The 24,461-nt window shown below is 34.0% G+C and overlaps 1 protein-coding gene across 4 annotated transcripts; it reads right to left on the bottom strand.

Annotated features, from left to right (window-relative positions):
- LOC141674952 (187-kDa microtubule-associated protein AIR9) lies at positions 1 to 24,209 on the bottom strand. Of its 4 annotated transcripts, none has more exons than XM_074481651.1 (38): positions 24,079 to 24,209; positions 22,345 to 23,185; positions 21,963 to 22,034; positions 20,923 to 20,988; positions 20,646 to 20,717; positions 20,476 to 20,541; positions 20,323 to 20,385; positions 20,184 to 20,249; positions 19,264 to 19,363; positions 18,915 to 19,016; positions 18,534 to 18,766; positions 18,313 to 18,427; positions 18,027 to 18,147; positions 17,702 to 17,877; positions 16,609 to 16,744; positions 16,075 to 16,175; positions 15,902 to 15,949; positions 15,019 to 15,203; positions 14,825 to 14,942; positions 13,971 to 14,098; positions 13,353 to 13,521; positions 10,598 to 10,716; positions 9,943 to 10,111; positions 9,685 to 9,769; positions 9,523 to 9,596; positions 9,322 to 9,441; positions 8,149 to 8,344; positions 7,934 to 8,055; positions 7,210 to 7,417; positions 6,701 to 6,774; positions 5,818 to 5,956; positions 5,111 to 5,292; positions 4,319 to 4,474; positions 3,293 to 3,424; positions 2,528 to 2,589; positions 2,100 to 2,132; positions 1,862 to 1,993; positions 1 to 397 (listed from the first exon to the last, which is right to left on the bottom strand). In XM_074481651.1, the coding sequence occupies exons 2-38, from the start codon at positions 23,158 to 23,160 to the stop codon at positions 221 to 223; spliced, it is 5,133 nt and encodes a 1,710-aa protein (XP_074337752.1). In that variant the 5' UTR covers positions 23,161 to 23,185; positions 24,079 to 24,209; the 3' UTR covers positions 1 to 220. The 4 variants fall into 4 exon arrangements, with proteins under 4 accessions (XP_074337752.1, XP_074337751.1, XP_074337753.1 ...); XM_074481650.1 differs by lacking the exon at positions 24,079 to 24,209 and adding an exon at positions 23,859 to 24,063; XM_074481652.1 differs by lacking the exon at positions 24,079 to 24,209 and adding an exon at positions 23,859 to 24,063 and having other exon boundaries at positions 22,345 to 23,180.
- Between the last annotated feature and the right edge of the window lie 252 nt (positions 24,210 to 24,461).

Genomic DNA, 24,461 nt, shown 5'->3' with positions numbered 1-24,461 from the left:
TACAGCAACAAAGTATATGCATTCAACTTCCATAAGTTGTATGTACATTAATATTTCAAAATCACACCTTCCTCAGAAATTACATCAGTACAAAAGAAAACTAGATTCAATTAAACGGTCCCAAAATATGCAGAGATGGCCGAATAAAATACAAAATTTGAAAAGGAAAAAAAAATAAAGCCTAAAAACACTACTTCATGTACAATACTGTACTATATGATCATGCCTCTATCTTGAGGAGAGAGTTGAGTGATGTGCTATTAAATTTCTGAGCAAGGCCTCTTATCACTAGAACGATGACATCTCGCATGTGCCGCGTCTGAACCATCAGGTCTACTTCATTTTCGCCATCTACCACAATCTTTAGTCTATGTTGATCATTTCGGAATACCTCCACCTGTATCATTTTCCCAAATACATGCCAAAATGATTCTATTAATGAAACAGAATGTAAAGTGGCTCGTCTTAATACGAGCACTCAAGTCTCAAAGTATTCACAAGGATAACGGTTTACAAGCATATAAAAACAAACAAGAAGACTAATGTCAAAATTTATCAAGGATGAATGGGATTCCAGGTTGTCTGTAGAATAATAAATGAACTTCGTGATTTTAACTCGGAAATTTCCACAAAGAATTCAACTATATGAAGTAATGCAAGTTCTGGCAAAAGATATTACTCAACAGCATGGCCAGAGTGTAGTTGCCTTTCTCTCCCAATAATTTAGATCCTTTAGGGCTTTCCTTCACACTGGTATATGTAGGTTAGATTTTTCATGCCATTAATTAGCCAAATCATGGTGAATCTACTCGAATGACGAAGTAGGTATAAAACTTCCATTTGTATTACTGAGATTTTTCAGTTTTATGTAGCATCTCCTGAAACTAAGAAGCATTAATATGGGTGTGGGTGCATAGTACGCAGATACGCTGTGGCATATATGTAAATATGGGTATTCAGGTGCAAGGGATACGGCATATATAATTTTTTTATAGATATGTTTCATATGAATAGGTACAGGCAGATTATTATACAAACAACACATATGTAGCTCTCTCTCTCCAATTAACGTTTAAGAGATGAAAACAAATCCCACTCGTGCAGCATTTTATATCAGGTGAACACAAGGAAGAAGGCAGGATTCATTCAATAAAACTTGAATTGCTTGGAGGGTGGATGGAGAGGAGACGAGCAATGCTGATTGGCTTTATAGTTTATATAACCATCTTTCTACTCCATGACTATCTAATGTAATTGAAGATTAGTAGTGATTTTAATACTTGCATCTAGGCTGATTTACTTAAGTAGCAGCTATACTAGAGATGTTAAAAACAGTGCAGACCAGATGTAGTTTCTAGGTTAATGGATTTCTTCAATCCTACCTGTTTTTCAATCCTACGAGCAGTTACAACATAGTTTTGTCAGTTGTGGTTGAAGTCACAATGATCACCAAAGTCAAGTCTATCTCTAAAAATTCGTGGACTCAACTGTATAAATATCAGGAACTTCATTTTAATGAAGCCATTACATGACATTAAGTCAGTAATTACATTTAGAATTGATAGTATGACAAGCCAATATGTGCAAGGACAACTTAAAACATCCGAACTTTCTGATTCTATTTATATCCTGCAAGATCCATTGTATCTTACTCTACATAGTTTGCCATTAGTTTATGAAGCAGTCATGCAGTTGACATATTCAAGTAACAAGTAATTGTATTTAAGTTCTATTTTAGACATCAAGCATCTCATGTTATTGAAATTTAATTCAATCTGACTATATAAGCCTTAATCATTAAAGAGAGGCACAGTGCCACCAAGAAGATAGGAGTGTCTTCTTTGAATGACTGAATACTTACATGGAAGGGGGGAGCATAACTTCCACGCACTTCGGTATTAGGAAAGGAAGTCTTAGAACCCGGCTTCACAACTTTCAATTTCTTTTTGCTGACTTCCAAAATTCTTCTCTCAAGAGTCCCTACTGCAGACACCTGCAATTTCGGTATTACAGAGTACATAAAATTAGCCCTGCTAATAGCATATATTATGAAATTGACCTAAATCAACAGATACCCCGTGTTATGATAGGACGCTGACCTTTTTTGAAGATCTATCCTTATCGCATAATGTCTGATCCAAAATTAAAAAATGCCAAAAACATGAGTTCATTAAAAAAATAATAATAATATAATTATGTCAATTAATAACAAGGATATGGTGCCCGTAAAACTACCACTACCCAGTTGCAAGTTCTTGAACTTTTATATGACTTCCAGAAACAACTTTCTTGAGATACATACTCGTACTGGGGAAAGTCATTACCCAAGAAATTACATACCAACTTTATTGAATCCAACAACGATGTCCATATCAAATTGTGAGAATTAGCATGGTATTTGGGAATCGATGTCTCTGATGCAGTTATAACTAACCAACTCTCCCAAAAGTGCTCGAGGGGGATGGCCTAACATGTACATCATGCAACTGAAAAATTAAAAATATGAAGTAAATAAACACACGCTTACCTCAAATTTCACGGATGCTGCACTCTCTAGCTTCTGCTTCACGTCTTTCAAAACATCAGGCTCTGATAAATAATTCAAAAAAAAAACTGTCAAGAAACTTCAACTCTCATATACTAGTAGGACCTCTACAAATATAATTATGTTTACGACCAGCATAAAACTGACAAAAACAAAACTACCATGAACATAGCTGCATAGCATTAGTATTCTTTTTAGCTTCTTAAGTTTGATGGCCTGACCTTAAGCAAATCTGTTGTCCATTTATTTCTAATATCAGCAACTTGTATCCATGAATATAATGTCCCCTCAGATACTCGAAGACTAAGAAGAGTTGTTTTACCACTAGCAGCTCAAACAAACAAAGAGTGTGTTTTGTGAAATAAATGTTAGGTCTAATGTGCTGGTTCTTCATTTCTTCCATGCCGATTAGGGGAATAAACACAATAAAGAGAATTTGTCCAACAAACAACTAGAAAAAATGTAGCTAATGCCCATACTAAATTCATAAATCAGGTAATCCTAAAAGTTATAGAACACTCTTCTGTTATTAAAGGAAATAAAAGTCTTAGGACTTTCCAGTCAAAAATTTTATGATATTCAGGTCACTGAATCAACAAAAATCAAAACTCAAAAGGCATGAAATTACTGAGTTCACATTATTGTGCACAAGTAAAATGCAAATAATAACAGATAGACAATAATATATAAAAAATGATTGTTAAGAGAATTAGACGTTAGACAAAAAGTTGGTAGGCTCAAATATACCAACGGAAATGGAGTCTGTTGATGCAGATACAGGTTGACCTTCAACTCCATCCTCTCGTACAGGTGTATATATAGCAACCAGTCTGTAGCCCACGTCATCAACATTAGCCTCATACATCCTTCCAGTTTCCCCTGAAAATGTGGCATTTTGTCACATGATAAACATCAATTGAAACTTCTGTAAATTATAGTATATGATAAGCAAAAGAAAGGTGAGGAAGTTCTCCGGGCCCTATTTCTCATAATTCATTTGTAGTGCCATTGGTCGCATTTTATTTTGTCTAACTTAATTTTTCTTTAGTAGTTTGTTCTGTCACTACTCAATAGGCTATCCCTGAATCATTCAGCTGTTTTACCTTCTATGAACAACAGATACATCAGATTGTTAACACTAAGGACAGCCATTTACCTACTCACCACACTGCTGCTTTTGTCTACGGGCCCTATTTCTCATAATTCATTTGTAGTGCCATTGGTCGCATTTTATTTTGTCTAACTTAATTTTTCTTTAGTAGTTTGTTCTGTCACTACTCAATAGGCTATCCCTGAATCATTCAGCTGTTTTACCTTCTATGAACAACAGATACATCAGATTGTTAACACTAAGGACAGCCATTTACCTACTCACCACACTGCTGCTTTTGTCTTCTACATTTTTTTTAGACTTGCAAACAGCTAAATTACTAACTATTGCTGTGGAAATGGGTTTCATTACAAAAGTCTTTCATTAGTAGAGCCCTTCTAATAGTTTCTCAAGTCATTACGAGATCCAAACACATTAAAGAAATGGGTATAGATAAGTACTGAAACTATAATTCATGTAGTACAAGATTTAGAGAATGAATAATCAGTTAATTCACATAAAGTAGGGCAAATGGGTAATAAGAGCACAAAAATACGTAGGATGCACAGCGTGTTTCCATTATCCACTTTAAATTAATCATGTAATGTAGGAAGGGAATTAAGTATAAGTATGTAATGAGTAATGAAACGCCGTTAAAAAGATTCTCTAGAGTACCAGCATACCAGGAATAGAGATAAGATCAGGGCTTCCAGCCATCGATCTAAGCCACTGAATTCTACTTTTACCCTCCTTCCCTCCACTATAGGTGCCACGTACAGCATACAAATTAGTGTGAAAACCTCTACCCTCTATCTCCAGCTTATCGATTTTAGGAAATCCTGAAAAGTAAAGGAAACTGTAAGAACAGCTAAAGATTATTTTAAAGCACAAATTTGTTTTACTAAAGGCCTAACAAACATATAAGGAAAATAGGAAAGTTGGCTGAAGAAAGAATGTAAATCAACGTAACTAAATCTTCCCACATACTCTTCCATGATTATATATACACATCATGTGGCGCCAAAGATGAATAAACTCTTAAGACAAGGATTGGGAGATTACAATCTATATGATTCTATTTTGCTTTCCTCTCTTGAAAATTACAAACTTACAGCATCTTTATGATTAGCATGTCCATGAAGTGCAAGAATATAATTATGATTTGCAAATTGTACATACAAACTCCTTTCTGAACTTTGAAGTGGCCAGTAACAGAAGTTATCTAATGTATTCAACAAGTAACAAATTTAGTGAAATTCAATATACAGTTCCAACATTTGTTCCAACATCGGTCCACAAAATTGCTACAGATTTTTTGACATTTATGTCAAGTTTTAGCCCAAGAGGGTAATTAAACAACCGTGCCACTTCAAAGCTGAAAAGTGACTGATGCTTAAAGGTTATATGCTTTTCTTTCATTGGTAAGAAGAAAGATGCACAAGAGAATTTGAAATTTAACAGAAGAGCCGAGAGACCTGCTGAGATGGTTGTTGTTTTGACATATGCTGGTTCACTTGATCTTCCAAACACATCACTTACGATACATTCACATTGCAGCCGACGGCCAATGTCCTCAAATCGCAATTTATATGAGCAAGAGCACTGTGATGGCATTTGCTCGAAGGAGTTGATATTTTCCATTTCTGACGCAAAAAACCTGCATCAGGCTTCATGTCACATATTTGACATTGAAGATGATGTGCAGTAATATACAAACTCGGCTGAGTTTATGTTTTGAATTAAATATTCTAAAAGTAAAGTGAACAAATAACTAGGAAGAGCTAACAGAGAAATAAGTGGGTAAGATAAACAAATATAGTAACTAGCTAACTATGTTATGGATTTTGTATTGACACAAGAAGTTCATATTGGACCAACACAATTCGTTAAGTGCAAGATATTAGACTATTTATAGGATGCGAGCAGCCAAAACTATGCAGTCTCTGGATAATGAATTGCCTTTTGTTTAACTCAATATATATCAGTTATCAACTTTTTTTAAAAAACATCTATCTTTGTGGATGAACATGGCTCAGACATAAATCCCAATAGCTCAAAAAATTATCTTAAATATAACATACTATGTTTATCTTTATTTATATTGCATATAACCACAAAATAATTTGTTGAAATAAAGCAAAGATAAGGCATTGTTTGTAATCTGCAAAACATATAATTATACCACTGATATCTGATTTCTTTCTTGTACTTTTCCCAAACATGCTGTTGAGTTTCACTCTTTGGAATGACTTCAACAGCGGTGAGTACGTCACCTTCGACAGCCTTACCAGCAAGAGCAAGCATTTCAATTATTGGAGGCTCTGCAGTGAGATGCAGCTATCAGTTGACAAAAGTAGAGATGCTCTATACGAAGTAATACTAACAAAAATTGCAAAAGGAATATATATATATATATACTAGTAACTTACGTATGTACATAGTGACACATATTCCAGATACATAGTTCGTCTAAGCAATTAAAAAATGAAATTGCAAATTTTTAATCATATAACAAGTGATGATAATGCAGTGAACAAGAAACAAGGTACCAGCGAAGTGTTGCAATTGTAGCGATTTAAAATGTACTGTATATATATATATGTGCGTGTGTGTGTGTGTGTGTGTTTGCTTTTAGGAAAACTTTTAAATTTACAAAAGAAAACAGTTACTTGGAGGGGATGAAGAGCGGTATGTGCTATCAGAGTTTCAGTATACTACACCAAAAGCAGGTAAGCAAGAAACATGAGTTCTGATGGGAAGTTGTTAAAAGAGAACCACAGTATCTTATCCTAGCCGCAAGCTTGATGTGTGTGTGTGTGTGTGTATAGAATCAGTCACAATACTGTTTTATAGTTAGATAGGCGTGCAAGACAAATAGAAAACCTATTACTACACTTTTAATGATTTTAACAAAAGGTATATAGAACAAAAATTAAATAATAATTTGTGCATCAAGGTAGATGTACAGACTTCATAACTAGGACTAGGAAAAAAACAATTGGTCTTGCTTCTCATAAACATGGGGCTCTACTACAAAGGACCAACTCGTGTAGGGAAATAAATACCAGGGAGAATCACTTCAGTTGGCTCGGATAATCTCAGCTCTCCAACAAGAGAATCGGATCGAATTGGAGTATACCTGTAAATTAAATAAATTTATATATGGTTTGAGGAAGAAGACCAATGACAGAGTTGACAACATAGGATAAATTTCATACACTACAATAATACAGCTTATTAAATTTCTGCAGGCACATACAGAAAATTAGGGTTGCAAGTAAAAGTTGTTATCACTGGTTATATCTGAAGCAAGAGAAGCAATGTCGGGGGTTCTGTATATATTAAAGAGGGCTGGTCACTTCAATTGCTGAACAGAAACTTAAAACCGCCCAATAGAGAGCTTTAGTCTTCATACAAGCAGGGTTTCGGTTCAGAATTCAAATGCGTGGCAAAAAATTAAAAGAAGAGAATCTATTGTCGTGATGGAAAAAAAAAGCAATTCCTTCAGTCAAATGCTCCTTCAACCACTAAGCAGAACAGAACATCATGTAAACAATGAAGAAAGAATCCTTACCCAAACAACAGACGACAGCCGTAATCAGCATCTGTGACTTCATACTTTTTGCAATCAGCTCCACTAGTAAGAACTAATTTTCCATCGTCAGATTCTCTATACCAACTATAAAGGCTTTCTCCTTCATAACCACCAAAGTATTCTCCCTCCCCAGAATAAGTGGTTGAAGATAACTTCCTCGCGTGAACATTGGAAACTACTGGTAGAGCTGTTACATTATACCACAACTTGGTTAAAGAAAACTCAAAAGAAGTGGAACAGGAAACAAAATTTCAGATTAATATCAAAGTTTGCAACTATACAAAGTACAAAGATAATAATGAAGATTCTCCATACTCTAACATGCCGGGAGGCAAGGCTACTTCGCTAACACATGCCAACAACGATTATACTGTGAAGAGTGGTGCAAGAAATTAGGCTACTTAAGATTTTAGAATAAATATAAAATATTATAGGAAAACTTGGGGATTACTTTATCTTAAAAAGTGATGTGACACACTGTGGAGTTGCCATAAAAAGGACTATCACTAAATTCCATGAACAATTGATCATTCAATATTTGGTTTGTATAAACATAAATTTTTTGTCTTAATTTGCAACAAGTAACATTCACCATTACATATTTGGATTCCTCAATATATTTGCCTGTTTGTAAATTAACCTTAATTTATTGTTTGTAAATAGAACAAATTGATAATTTACTACTGCAGGAATAAGAATATACCAGGACTGACTGGTGAATTTGTAACCGACACCAATGGGTTTCCAGATATGCCATCAGCACGAGTTGGCAGCCAATACAAAGCTAAATAAGCATCCACATCTTCCAGCGACGGTGTGTATTCTCTATAATATAATATTGTATGTGAGATGTTGTAAATCATTTACAAAATGACATATACAGTTCTGACACAAATCAAACAGATCTTTAGAACTTACAAAGAATTTCCACATAATACAAGATCCTCGTGAACATTAGGCATGTCTTCAAGGACAGATTTTTCAAGCTTCGTCCTTGATCTATACCAAATGTACTTCCCCTCACCTTCTTGTCCCCCAAAGTATGTTTTTTGGGGAACTACCATTTCATTCTGGCAACAATTTGGAATTACAAGGTCGATACCAACAGGATCAGCTGAGGGCGCAAAAACAATTATCATGAGTGTGGAAAGCAGATAAAGAAAACTATAATGAGAGCTTCCTAAGAATTTAACTAAAGAAATAATATTTCATGATTAAAGACATTTAGTTTCTGTATCATCGAGCACATATAAAGAAACAGTTTTGTTGCCATGTTTTATGTTGGGAAAATTACAGATTAAAGAATTATATAAAAGGTTATACGTCATGTTTAGAAAGTTTATGGCTTTCTTTTTCTTTTTTAAAAACTACTTTACATGATTATAAATTTTATTAATTTCAATATTAAGCTTGCACAGCTTCTGGAAACAGCCGCTTTACTAAATAAAGTGAATTCTAGGTACATCAGGACCATTCTTACCCCCTTGTTTTGAGAACCTTGTGCGGTGTGCACTAGGTACAAGCTTGCACAATGGAGCACCCAAACCCACGGATGTAAATAGCTGATAGCGTCACTAAAAAAATGCTAATTACTCAAATTATTCTTTTGCATATAATTCTCATATTAATATTTTTTACAACTTTTTTGCTTTAAGAAAATATACATGATGAATAAATAACTTGAAGAAGAGTAGGAACTCTGCAGACGAAGAGGACTGTGTACACTTATATGAGAACTTCAACTTCTATAATATTTATATCAAAATACCTAAAAAGCGAACCAATCAAGTTTTTCATTTTTCCAGGTAAAGCATCTAATGGAACTAAACCATCAGCCGACGACATTACCTATGTCATATTTGTTTTCATGGCCTGTCATTGGGGAAATTGGTTTTCTACTCTTATGACAGAACTGGTAATAAGGCTAACTGTACGACAATATCATATTCAGTGATATTTGGGACAAATTGTTGCGGATTAACTGACTAAATGTATCATATAACAAATTTCTTACAATGAATCTTCTCTAGAAAAATTGCTTCAACAGCTATCAAATAGTAAATGTCTCAACAATCTAGATGAACTGATTACCGGGAGTGACTGGAGTAGATAAAATACTCGTAGGACTTCCTTTAACTCCATCTTTCCTTACTGGTGTATAGACAAGCAGCACACTGCCTCCAACATCCTCAAGAGTCAAATCCAAGTACTCTACATGAATTATTTACTTACTCAACGAGCCGAAATAGAAACACATTATAGAATAAAAAGCTTAAAGTTCATGAATCATACCACCGGCAATTAGTTTATCTTTGATACCATTATTGTTCACTCTAAACCACTCAAATAAACAGCCTCCTTTTACCCTGAATCACACATAAATAGCTGACTAAAGAGACAACAATATGCAGAAGTACTGAAAAAGCTAAATAGCAATATAGCATATAACCTTACCCTCCACTATAGGTGGCAATAAAACTCAAGCGTGCACCTTCCACCGCTGATCCTTGAAACGCAAGTGACTGGCAGGTTGGTGGCCCTGTGATTAATACAGAGTACTACATCATTAGAGACACTCCTAAATCATCTCCAGGTCCTACTTTATCTAATTCATCCGCTCGTCATTATTAGGTAAAAGAAACTCCAGTGAATAAAATATTAGAGCTCCTAAGAATAGATCATAAAACAATGTGCTAAAAGTTTGCATATTACCAGGCACAACTGGTCCGGTTAGCTCAGATAGCACAGTAGGACCACGAGCCCAATCAGTTCTTACAGGCTCGCATGAAACTGATATGCAATATCCAATATCATCACCTGAGAGCATGTACGAAGAAGTGGCAACATCTTTGATTTCAGTTTGAGTTCCATCAAACCGCGTCTGCAACAAGATTCAAGTTAAGAGGCCTTGAAGCCATTAAGCATATAAAACAAGAGCATTATCAGAGAACTGTTTTACATAATATCTACAGAATCTTTGTCGCATAGTATGATAACGATCAAATCTAATTGAATGCGACGCAAGCAGAGTCCATGCAAGATTAAACTAAATTATTTAACATGAGAGAAAAGTTTTTTTTTTACTTTGCTAATTAAATACACGCACACCCAGGGGTCGAACCCTTGACATCCTCCAGAGGAGGCAAAAGCTCCACCACTACACCAACTCTTTGTTATTTTTAACAGGATTCCATCATCAGTAGTTATTCTAATAAAAACCCAATATAAGCATTCATACCCTATAATAAGATAACTAATTTACGCTGTTTAAAGCTGTAGAATCACAAGTTCACAACAGATTCTCTCTAGTCCATTTATAATATAAAAGTATAAAAGGGAAAGAAGGTAACTACTAATTCTTCTATACCCGAAACCAGCGAAATGTTGATTGTCCCTCATCGCCACCCCAATATTTTTTGTCAACACGCAGCAAATTTCCTTCAATTGCAATTCCAGCAATTTGTAAAGAGAGCAATCTTGGGCTACCTGAAGATTAGTTTTAACTTCGTTATAAGAAGCAATGCTAGACTGATAAAACAATGTTAACAAAGATTAATACACTAAGAAAGTCACGTTATTGAGTAAAAAAAAAGTCACGTTGAGAGGATGACAACTCCTAAACAACTTAAAAATAGAGTAGAATCCATGAACACAGCAGCCTTAACAGCAATAGCAAATAGCTTTCACCTGAAATAGTTCAATTATTTTAATTGGTTTGTAAAAATTTAAATATCATTTTCAATTATTTTTAAGGCCTATTGCAAGGAGACTCAAACAAAGAAATGCACACATAAAGATTATATATCTTATTTTAAATGAATAGTTTGACAAGTGCAGCTGTGTTTAGTAGAGACTGACATGTGTCTGACATGAGTTGTCACAGCATGAAATACAAATGAAGAAGCTTCAATCAGCTGCAGAAAATATGGTAATTGTCTACCATGATCAGAACAAAATTTTTTAGTTATATTGTGTAGCTACTAGCTAGACATAAGCTATATAAAGATTTTAAAAATTAAACGTTCAAATCTATACTAATACTACAAAAATAACAGCTGATATCAACAACTTGACACGTGTCTTCATATCATCTAATATTTTACCACCTACACGTGTCTTCATATCATCTAATATTTTACCACCTAAACAAACCCACTAGATGAAGCTACTGTGAGATAGTAAATGCACAGCTGTAAACAATAAATGACTTATTTATTATTAACTGACTGGCAAGCCTGCCGTAAGTAACACTTCAAACCACCAAATTTTTACACCTCAAGAAAAATGTTCAATTTTGAATAAACAAATATTGTTAATTTAAATACTAAATAAAAGATATGTAAGTTTGCCATTTGAAGAACTAATATTATCTTTAAAAGATTTATCGGATCATTTTTTTGTTTCTAAATTATCATTATTAAACCATAATTTTTTTTAAACAAAAATCTTATATGGCATTCTACAAAAATGAATAAATATATTATATTGGGATTCTAAAATATTTAATGTTGTGATTTTCATATTTGATTTACATATCTCGTCATAGTCTAACAAAAATATATTAATGAACCTATTTTTTAAGATTAGCTAATTCTCTAATTATAATAAATAAAAACGATTATTTTAGAAAGGAATTGAGTTGTAAGCGGTGTTCTATCGGACGAGTACTCGGAAGTCGGAGGTGAACCGGTTCGGATTAAGTATCAATCACGCAATACTTTTTTTTGTTATAAGTGGTCGTGATTAATTGGTGCTATTTTATTTTCCTAAAAAATTCAATTCCCTCACGAATTAATTGGTGTTATATTATTTCCCAATGTATTTCTTATCCTAATATGACTACTTCTACCCGTTTAAATTTCTTATATTTAAAACTACCATTTAATCGAACTGGGAAATTACTAATTGTATAAGTTATTATTTTTATTAATGAAGAAAAACTAAATGAGTTACAAAATTACTTTTTTACCATAGTTATTATGTTTCACTTATATCATTTATTAAATTACAAACAATGAAGTACAACTAAAAAAAGTCATGTGATGAACATAATTTACAAAAAAATATTGATTTACTTACAAGAACTCCTAATTAATAAATTCAAATTGTCAATTTTATTTGAATATTTATTGTACATTTATTTTTTAATATTTTTTTTCATATTTGAATTATATCAGTTAAAATGTAAAACAAAAATTTAATTTTTTTATCTCAAATTCAAGTATTGGCACTTACAATTTAAATATTTATATGTTTACAATTTTAAATGGTGTAATATATTTTTGAATTAATTGTATAATTGATAATATTATTATTAATTTAATAAATTGTATGGCTAAAATTTTTAAAATATTTCATATATAAATAAGAAAAAAATATATTAAAACCATGCATAAGAACTTGAACTAATCTAGATTAAATTAAATTTTAGGGCCACTCCCTAATGTGGCGCTCTAAGAAAATGAAGGTTTAGGATTTGAAGTATGTGTCTGCAGATGAAAGGAAGCATAAAAGGGCAAAAGCAGAATGAAACAAGATGCAAAGATTAACATTTTTAAAATCCAAGCCAAATGATTGTTTGCAATCTTACTATGAAACATGTAATTGAAAAGAAATAGAGATGGTAGAAGACACGCTGCATACAATCATTTTTTATGTTTTATGGTGTTGCTGCAATTTTTTCAAACTCGACGTTTATAGTGATCACTTTAATGCATCTCAACCGTATGTCAAACTGTAAAACATCTCTAAGCATTAAAAGAAAAAAAATGTGCCACTCAATTACTGAAAAAACTATATAACCATTTTATTATATAGGAAAAGTGATTTATCATGCATTTTTTTATGTCTAGACTCTAGAGTAGCATCAGTTTAAGATTAAGCACATTTACATTTAGCTACAATAGGACTGTATCAGAAGGGTCAAAACTTTAGGAAGAATATTCTACATAAATAAAGGTTCAAAAACAACATTTACATGTAAGGTCTTGTGCGGAAGATGGAAGTTGATTTTTTTTAATTTCACCAGATATTGTCATATTGTCCTTGTTAACCTCATATATTCTATATTGAAATGCGATATGATGTGCACAAAAACTTAACGGTGAGTTATATGCCAGTACCTGGACGAACACGCTCCTGTCCCATGAATGTTTTTGGCTCACCAACTATCAAATCATCACGGATCGGCGTGCATGTAAAGGATACAAATTTACCTATGGCATCTTTGTTAAGACGATATTGAAGTGAACCTGAAGCTTCAGGTATTAAAGTGCCTGAATCAGTATCAATCTGCCAAGATATTGGGTAGCATATGAGCTGGAGCATGTTGTACATCAGAACAAAACCAGACCCAAACAATCATACATTTATGGGTTCTGCCCAGAAAGATATCAGGAGACTATAAAAAATAATCATCTGGAGATCTGTATCATAAAAATGCTATCTGGACAATAACAGAGACAAATTAACAGAACTATGTACATTCAATCTTCAACAATTGGTTTAGATCCGTTAAATAGCTATGATTCAGCATGAGCAGCAGAGCAGGTGGAAACAAATAGCAAGCTACTTTTGAGGTCATAGCTGTTGTATATTCGGTCAGCAATGTTTGGAACTAACACAACCAAGATAAGTGTTAACATGACTTCATCTATTTTGAAATATTGTATGTAGTCAAAGCTGATAGAGCAGCAGCAGAAAATATATATGACTAACAGAAGTAATAAATAACTATATACCTCATGAATGTACCAGTTGTATAGACTTTTCCCTTCATGCCCCCCTATGTACCCATATGAAGCAGTAAGAATGCCACCTTCAGAATACTCACCGGTGATTGATAAGAAGTTTAGACTGGGCGGCAGAGCTGCAAAGCTCACAAGTATCAAGCATGTGCATAGCTTCAAACATATCAAGAATAAATAAGAAAGGAAAGGCAAAATAAATAGTAACCCATATCCTAACACATCAGTGCCATCACAATTATAAAGGACTAGAGTAGTAATACGACAATTAATAAAAGACACTTTTATGGAGCAAATACATTTAAGTTTAAACATTCAACCTTTGACTGAACACACCATGTAAACCACGAGTCCACGACCATATATCGTTAACCAAGACACAGTTAACAAAGTTTGTCTCTCACAAATCTAGCACATGACAGACCAATATTCTCCTTTTTCTTATTTGCAAAGAAGAAAGAAACAAAAAATACTTTATCCACACAATCCACAAGTAAACTTTAATTCCTGCATAGCCATGCAGATTACATATAATATAGTACTACCATAAAGATTGCACTGTATATGATGGTATGATACATTACAATATTATCTACATATTCTGCAGAGTGCAACTGCTTTTACTTGAAAAAGTGCACATACATAAATAAATAGAACTTTGGAAACATATATATACAGCCACAGTTTTCAAGTGCATACCAAGACACCTTCATATACATAATGAAACGAAACTCAAGTGAAACATAGATAACATGTGTTTTGACCAAATACTGCAAAAATATTAATCTCTTGCTTCCCTTTTCCAGGTTCAGCATTGCTTAAAAAACTTTTACTACATGAGTACTTACTTTCGACAGCTCTTTCAGCTATGGCATATGCATGTTCACCAGATTCACCATCAACAGTCATAGGTGTGAACTTTGCAACTATGTAATATCCAACAGCTCCTAACGGTATTCGAAAAGCCTAGACATTTTAAATATCAATAGTAAGTTCGTCACCTGTGACAGGACATTTATGCAATTTTAAGTAACAGGTCTACCTTCGCAATTTTTGATGTGCTAACAGCTTCTAGACCTTTCTCATCCTCAAAAACTGAAGAGCTTGTTTTAAACCACTGAACTCTGCTAGATCCTTCAGCACCTCCAGTGACAGTACATGTCACAGTAACCTTACTTGCCTCCCTCAAGTCACCTACTATCTTCAGATTTGTTGCTTTGGGAGGAGCTAGAAATTACATAAAGTGTTAGGAAATAAAATGAGTCACAATTGCATCAAGATGAAGCTAGTGCACCCTAATTGTATATATAATAGTATACATGGAAAATCCGCAAAGTGGAGCAATTAGGCATAGAACAACTCCGGAAACAGCATAGGAGATATATGGAAAGAGACCAATGTATTTTTAGATAAAACATTAAGTACATAACACACTGCAGTAGTCAATAGATGATTTTGGACAGGAAAACACTAAACTTATAACCAAGATTTTGAGAGGAAACAGACCAAACTACAACATGCATGATTCATTAACATCAATTTTGGAAGAAACACATCAAAATATCATATTAAACCCCATGCATTTCAAAATAAAATATAAACTAGCACAGACTTCTACACAAAAATAACATTAAAAGAAGTCCAGAGTATATATTACTTTAACGGAAATAATATTCATGTTAGAAGTGGAATTAACAGACTAATTACAATTCACAAATGTTGACAAGATTGCACACATGTCAAAATCCTATACAAGAAATAATAAATAAGAGTATAAGGTAAGAATCCAATTGACATGTTGACCAGGTGAAAAAATCTTATTTATTGATCCAGGATATCGAAGTAGTGCAGGGAACACCTCAATGACAAACATAAATTACTAAATTAACAAAAATTACTAAGTCGTAGACATCAATTTGAAATACCTTGTTTTACTATTTCTGACCTTGTAGATAAAGGTTTTCCCTCTTGTCCTGTACATCAATAAAAATTACGTGTATCATTTTCGGATAAATTACAAAAGAAGACAAAAGACCTTTTAAGGATGTTCCACTTTTGAATAATACTTTATCAACTAACTTGAGAGAGATGTACTGACCTTCAAAATTCGTAGGAATATAAACAAAAGCTAAGCGCCGACCAACATCTTCTTTGGTCAAAGTGTACTCAGTTGTACCAGTCAAGAACAATTCAAACTCTCTGCAAAAAGAAACAAAGATCATAAGATGTTTGTTGAGGTTCAACAAGTTTAGTTAAAATTTCTTCCGATAGAGCATAAGTCAGTAAATGTTGAACACTTTGGTTCTTTCTTTTGCAGGCCATGCATATAGAGTTTGAAAACCACATTTTAGTTCATGGAATTTACAAAGAATAGTATGATAAATTTAGGTGTTGTTTAACTACGTGGATATCTACAAAGACCAGCCAAGCTAAGAAGCTTAAGAACGATTAGATCTCTCTCAGCTAAATAATTACTTAAAACAACCATATACAATAAAGATCATGTAAACCAGTTTAACTACAGTCTTACATACAATCAAGTTAACAAATCATTGAGGTTTTCCATAAATGTCTTTCCGGTACCATTCCAAGTCAGAGCATAACTCGTAAAATGAGATAAGGTAATACTCACCCTGTATCCTTATTTTCACGTAGCCACTCAAATTTGCTGGGACCTTCTCTTCCACCAAAGTATTCACCGACTCCTCTAATTGTGGTCCCTTCAACAACATCTCCAACAATCCGTACATCATCAACTGATGGAGGAGCTGCAAGATGTAAAAGCATGCACCAGCTAAGCATTTGTACCTATTTGACAAGCTATGAAAGAGAACAAAAGTCTTTCCAATATAGGTTAACACCCTGTTTGGCTCATATTAACTGCTTTTTAATAGTACAATTACTATTTGAATTGTAAATTTTTTAAGTTGAAAAATACATTTTAAGCCAAGGCAAACAAGGACTAAAGAAGTTAAAAGAAACAACAAACCTCTAGGGCAGAAAACAAAAGAAAACATATAGGCAAATGAATCAACTGAAATGTTTCGAAAGCGTGTGTATATAATATTGATGACAGGAAGAGCATGGTGTAGTTGGGTGTTTTGAGCTCATTGAGTATGTGCACTATGCCAGACAGCAACAGCTAAAAGCAAGAAAAATGACACAGGATATCCAGTTTGTGGAATTATCCCCAATGTTGTTGTGCCTAATGGCTAATCAGATCCCAGACAATTCTTCACTAAAAAAATGTATAAAACGTAGCATGCACGAGAAGATAAGGAATTTGGTCGGTGTTAACTGTAGGTTATGCGATACTAAATACATCTTCTTGTGGCCCTCTAGTTTTCGACAAAATTAAGCTGACTTGGAGAATGCTTACTAGAAAAGTCAATTGACTAAAGAACAAAACAAAAATGGGTACGAGGGATGCTACTATGCTGAATGTGCGAGGGTCCGCTAACGTAAAGTATTGGTGAAGGGTTTCTAGATTATATGAAAAGAGTTGCACATTCACAAAAATCTAGATATCAAACAGAAAAACACAGAATTTCACGAGAAAGGGTTTGTTTTAATACCATATCTGTTGCAGTTGTTTTAATATTAACAGTCCTACATGATAAGCATCGAGCTATTTCAAATTTCAATAAATGAATATTCTTTTGAAATAAAACTGTTATGTGAGAAGCAAAGATAGAACAAACATGCAGACAGAGTTTTTTTACAACCTGCTTTTACATAATCTGTAATTGCATATTGAGGCTCCCCTTTAGATCCTTCTTCTGTTACTGGAGTGTACATATAGACTAAGCACGAACCGACATCATCTAGAGTAAGCTGATATTCATCATCCTCCGCCCCGACAATTACTACTGGGCTACTATTCCATTTTCTCCTCAGCCAGCTGGAAAATGTAGAGGACCAACTTTAATTATATTCTCCAAGTTCAAAACACTTGACACATCATTCACAACCAAAATTAACCATTTTGGAGAAAATCACAGTTCATGATATCAGTTTAGCATACACAAGCAAACTGGAAAAGGATATCACCTCGCGACGCCTTTTCCGGGAGTCCCGCCACACCAAGCAACTTCTGGATAGCCCCTAATTATGTTTCCCTCCACTAATTCCCCACGCACATCAATCTTTAAAACCTTCGGATACCCAGTTCCTTTACGGAAAGAATAAAAAACTACCAACTCAAAACAATGCAATAACAGCTAGTAGTATGCACAAAAAACAAAGTTGTTATCCACGAGATAAATTGCGCAGCTAAATGGACATTAATGGCATAATCGCGAGATGTAGCAATATCTCCAAGAAAAAAAAATATTACCTTGTGCAACTGGCAAAGATATAGCAAAAATTGTGGGATATTGAATATCTCCAAGAATAGGAGTACATTCCACTTTCAATATCTTGTGTACATCTTCATGCTTTGGCCAAAACACCTGACCAACAGAGTTATCAGGAATTCAGGAATGATTGAAATTATTTAGTATAATAACAGACTCTTGATACTCGAAAATTCTGAAAACAACTGAAAGAGTTTACTACCTCCCCCGTGGCTTCAGGTATTGCCTTAAAATTGAAAGGAGTTCGATCTCCTATCAACCATTGGTATTTCAATACTAGTTCAGAATCATTAGTTACAGTTTTATTTTTAACAAACTGAAAGTGACAACCACATGCATCTTCTTCAAACGGTTGATCCACAGAGGCTTCTTCAAGTAGATAGCCTGGGGGAAATTGGTCTTCCCATTTCTTGACCAAAAAACTAAAAGTTGAATCTGGTGCAATGAAACATAAATAAATGACATGGAAGAAACTTCCAGTTATATGCAAGTGTGACAATTTGACATGATATATATGTATAGCTAACTCAGGGAAGGACGGGAAATAAATAAGCAATAAACTATTTAAGAAAGATACACTCACCGACAGCATGCTCTGGACGAGAAAATTCCCAACCTTCTCTGATGCAAAATGATGTATGTGCAGGATAACATTTGGCAATTGCTTTTTCATCACGAGACAAATCTACAAGAAACGCCCATCTTAATCCATAAGGTGCAGCAGGTAGCAAGTTAAATTATAGAAACAATAATTAAAAATCTAAGCAAATAAGAATGTAATAATCTCCACAAATAAAATATTATTACAAAAGAAGTGAAACAGTCACAGGTCAATTTTATGTAATATAATGATTAAGGGAGCACAAGCAGATACAAATTACATTAAAATATTAAATTGTATCAATGATGTAAAAAGGAAGGTATTAATATACCTCTATCATTAAACTTCTTTAGTGTCGGGCCAACAAGCAGTATAGAAGCGGCCTCCAGATGAGACATCTTTAGTATAGGATTCTCTTCCACCCTTAAATGCTGCAACATGTTACAATTGCCAAAAATATACATTTCATAAGACATTAACCCTGTGCAGGGTAAACCCACAAGTCTATACTCATTTTATTCATATATAAAGGTGCAGATACTCAGACTGTCTAGTTAAATGAGGGAGAGTAAAAAGAAGATTCTGCAAAATATTTACTTTTACTTTTGCTATTTTTCTGGTTAGTTAATCCTTTTTCGCACACAACACGTGAGATTAGTCATTTGCAATTTTTAAGCTCCGCAATGTCATATAAATCAGTCTACTTAAAATGCGAATATCTAGTAAATCAACTTGGGGTCTTGATATATGTTTATTATGTGTATTTTCATAACAATTTCAGGAGAGGGTCTTATCAACAACTAAACAGAAGATAACCAAAAGCCAAAGTGAGATCACCATATTTAGCAACCATTACATGGAAAGCTAATATGTATTAAACAAAAGTATTATACAAGAAGGCCCACAAGAATATCAGGAACTTTCAGTTAACTTTTGATTGAAAGATATGTAAAAGGAGAAAGGCGTATATGCAATTGAAGTATCAGTTGAGGAGTGCCATTTTACTACGACTTAACAGGACACAAACAACTTCAAAATATGCATTGATACTCAGATATATACAACCCAGTGGTGTTACTAATGAGCAATGTAAATAGTTTGTCAAGGGCCATGGAACTGCTAAATTTATAGCACTACACACAGTGTAACTTAAGCATATGTAAAAATTCTTATTTCATCTTTATAAAAATGTGTGCTTATATATTGAGCAGTGTAAGTATCCACTACATGTGTGCAGTTAACATAGCTAACCTCCAGTGCAGGTAAGTGCGGAAAACCCTTCAAGGTTGTTAATCTATTTTTGCTGGCAGCTAATACCTGATTGAAAAGCAGAGAATGACTATATGAACATAGAGAAGTGGAAATCATTGAACTGAAACGAGGAAGAGACCTGTAGACGTGGCTGGCTTGCCATCGAAAGAGACTTTAACTTATTTTGAGCAACAGACAGGAACTGGAAGATAAAAGATGCACGATCACTTAACAGATAACAAATAAAGATGAAAACACAAAAGTCAGAAGGTGGTCTGAAATCACTGTTTACCTCTAAATTAGGAAGCTCAGGAAGGCTTACAAGCGATGTGATCTGGTTTCCAGCAAGGTAAAGTTGCTATAACCAAAATACAGAACTTTTAGACATGTTTGCAATACTAAGATTAAGATTTTCAACGAAACTGTACTCTTGCAACAAAATGATAACAATTTAATGTGCACCTGAAGGGCTTTGCAATTCTCAAGTGGTTCAAATCCAGGCCCCTTAAAATCATTAAAGCTCAAATCAAGGACCTGAAAATTCAAAAGTGATATATAAACAAGCTTCATTGCAAGAATAAAAGGTGCACCAAGATTACCATATTTAATGGGAAGTTTTTTACATTCCTTCCGACACTTTGAGCTTACACTTATATATGATAGTTGCTCAATTTTTAATTAGTTGAACAAAAGTAAAAATTAAACAAGGTAAACTGCTTCTATTTTCATCTGAACAAACCTTCACCCGCTTCAATATTTCAATACCCTCCAAAGTTGATAAGAGATTGTCTCTCAGATAAACGAACTGTTGAAAAGAAATTAGTTATGAAATCAGGTCTCAATATTTTTTATAGGGGGTAATTCAACATATATTAAAACAGGAACTTGAGAATCTTTCCGCCCATGAACCTGAAGAAAGTCACATACAGGATAGAAAACTTGCCTCACAAATTGTGACTTGGAAGTTGGAACCCAAGTAAATTATTATAACTTGATATTACAGTAATAATCTACTATAATGTTTTTCAAAAGTTTCATAACAGATAACACATGTACTCTTCATCCCTAGTTAATAACATTGCATACTTCAAAATGTGATATTCTTCCGTTCATGTGCACAGCATGATTGGAGCCAGGGGTGGTAAGTATACTTGTAAAAGTTGTAATAGCAGAAATCCATGTGAGCTTAACAGGAGGCACTATTTAAATTTATCTTAAAATTTCTGATCTAATTTGGTGAGTTTTAGCTGTAGAACCCCAAAGTCTTGCTGAAAGCTTTTAGTTATTTAGACCCAGATTTTGTACAGAGTTTAGCAAGTTTCATAAATTACATATTATAATTTGTAAGTCAACTTCATACGGCCTCACGGATAACAAGGACAGCAATCACCATAATAAAAAATTACCCACTGCAGAGGTACTGAAAGATGGAGTTCAGAACCCCAAAATTACTAATGAACAGAGAGAGTATATATTAGGCTGTAATTTAGCTCATCTGCAATATGACTAAAAATAACATGCTCAAATTGTGCTTTAACTTGCCTGTTGTTTATTTTTGTAATTAGATGAGAAGTCATTTAATAAAAGGGTTCAACAAGGTCATTAGCCATTTGACTGAAAAGAACATGTCTCAAATTGTGCTTCACAGATATGAAATATAGATTGCTTGAGTTACTGATTACTTGTTGGTAGGAAACAAAACCTTAGCGATGCTAAAAAAAATAAAGCAATAAAGATACTTTTAGCTTGAATATGATGCAACCAACAATACCATCATACCTCTAAATCAGGCGACAGGTTCAACCCGTTGGCATTTAAACTACGTATTCTATGACCCCTAAGATCCAATCTCTGAAATGAATATAGAAATTAAACGAGGTGGTTAGAAGAGGCTATAAAATCAAGACACATGGAAGAATTGCAAAATAATTACAAAAATACAGAGCTCTAGAAATAAAAATAAAAAGGCCTTCAACAGTGATGGCGGCAACAATAATACTTTTTAACATGAAATTTTAGGACTTGATAAAAAGGAAAATCTCAACAAAATTTTGGGAGAAAGAACTTCTAAACATGTTCTTTCTTAAAATCCAAGAACCATTGAGGATTAGAAGTATATAAACACATGACACACCAATTAGATAGGGCAACTAGTTCTTACTACATCATCGCCAGCTTTGAGCTCAACTTGGGGGAGTCTAATGAAATGTGAATCCCGACTATCTGCTCTAGCAGTCTTCTTTCGATCAGATAAATTTGAACTTCTGTCCCGTGATGTTGACAAAGAGGGCACTTTAGGCCCACTGGAAACAGACGGTGATCGAGATGATGGAGATGAAACCTTTGAAACTGCTCTTCTGAATGTACTGCTTCCTGTGCTGTCGAACGACATCTGCGAAGTAGACAAACTTGTCGATGAATTTAGTGCAGATCTCTTAGTAGCCTCACGCTTTCCAACATCAGAGTTGAGTAATGATCTCGAAGTTCGACTGACTTGTGAACTGGAAACTGAACTTCTAGTGTCTGATACATTTGGCCTTGTTGAGGGTTTAGCAACTACTGAAGGCAGTGAACTCCTTCTAACTTCTGGAAGTGACCGCCTCAATGGCTCTGAAGAGCTAGCAGATGTGGGTTTACTGCCCGGGACTGAACTTATACTGGTCTGCTGCTTACTAGCTGAAACTGGTTGCTTTTCGGGCAAACCTCCTGTACTTTTCCTTCTGGTCACTGGAACTGAACTCAAACCCCCAGAAGTACTGGGTACTTTTGCTTTAGTAATGCCTGATTTTGTCACAGTCGAACGCAACTCAGAACCATTATTTAGCTCGGTTCTCTTTCTGGCAGTCCCAGATGGTCCTGTAACAGTTGGTTTGGCAATTTTGGCTGTTCTTTTTGCATTCTCAGCTAAATTTGGAATTTTTTGCTTTGAATTCGAGCTCGCTTCAACTGACCCTCCACCAGCTAACGAATCCTCCATATTTGTTCAACAAATCCCCTCTAAGCTACAAGGTAAGTAGATACAAGAAAATTAAGAAGACACATTCAAACACTCAAAAAAATTATACATCTCATGCTCAATCTGAAACAACTAAATATTGTAAAATAATCTTAATCAACTCCATCAATGGCAATGACAGTTACATATCCAAATTAAAATGTGGAAGCATGAATATTAATAATATTTATGCAAACATATAAAGATAAAGCAATATACAACTTCCATTTTTTAATAATTCCGACATCAGCTCCAACACACAAAATCTGGTGAGCTGACCTCATTTTTTACACTTCTATTACCCTAATCAAACATTAAAAACAATGTAAGTTCCTTTTTTCCCTTTCCAAACAAATCAAAACAATCATTTATTTCCTAATTTTCATTATCCTGACTCACTAATCAAACATACCATATCACACCACTCAACAAAAAAAACACCCCCACAACCAAAAATCACTAAAACCCATTTTTCCAAAATTGAACTAAAAACAACCCACCACTCAAGTAGAAAAACAAATTACTAAAAACCACCAAACACCTACATAAATGCAAAAAAGAAACACACCCATGAATCTATCACAGAAATGTACACTCTCACCATCATCAAAACACAATCAAGAAGTATACAAACAACAAAAAACACCAAGAAAATGAAGAATGTAAGTAACTTTTAGCACCTGAGTCAGACAGATCTGATGAGCAACACAAACTAAAACATCAAAAATCAAGAAAAGAGTTCTAGGGTTCTTTAGAGGTGGCCCTGTTTAATAGTTTTTGTAAAGTTGTTTTCCCGGCCGTATAGAAAAAGGGTAGTAAATTAAAAGCATTACACACAAAACATATGTATGTATAATGTAAGTAATGATGAAAGAGGATATTGTAAGTAAATGCAAGTACCAGGTTCCAGTAGAAGTGTTGCTGTTGTTATACATACATACATGTGTTTGTGTTTGTGTTTATTATCTGTAGGTAAAGTGTGTGTATTTTGGATTTATTATAAATTTGTGAAATTGAAATATTTGTTGGCGGACAAGAATAAAAAGAAAGCGGGGGTATAAATTTGAATGTGTAATTTAGGAGAGGGGTAGGGACGGATGAGTGTATAATAATTTCATTTAGTAAACAATGGGTAAAGTGTTAATGTCGGCACGTTTTTTTATTCTTTGGGCTATCTTTTTCTCATAATTGGGTCAGTTTTTTCAAAGGCTTCAATAATTATATGGGGTATAATTTTAAGTTAGTGTGCACAATATACTAATATAGCACTCCCTCGGTCCTTT

The sequence above is a fragment of the Apium graveolens genome, chromosome 7 (assembly GCF_009905375.1).
Source record: "Apium graveolens cultivar Ventura chromosome 7, ASM990537v1, whole genome shotgun sequence".
Taxonomy (NCBI): Eukaryota; Viridiplantae; Streptophyta; class Magnoliopsida; order Apiales; family Apiaceae; genus Apium; species Apium graveolens.
This window is presented reverse-complemented; position numbering and strand designations above follow the sequence as displayed.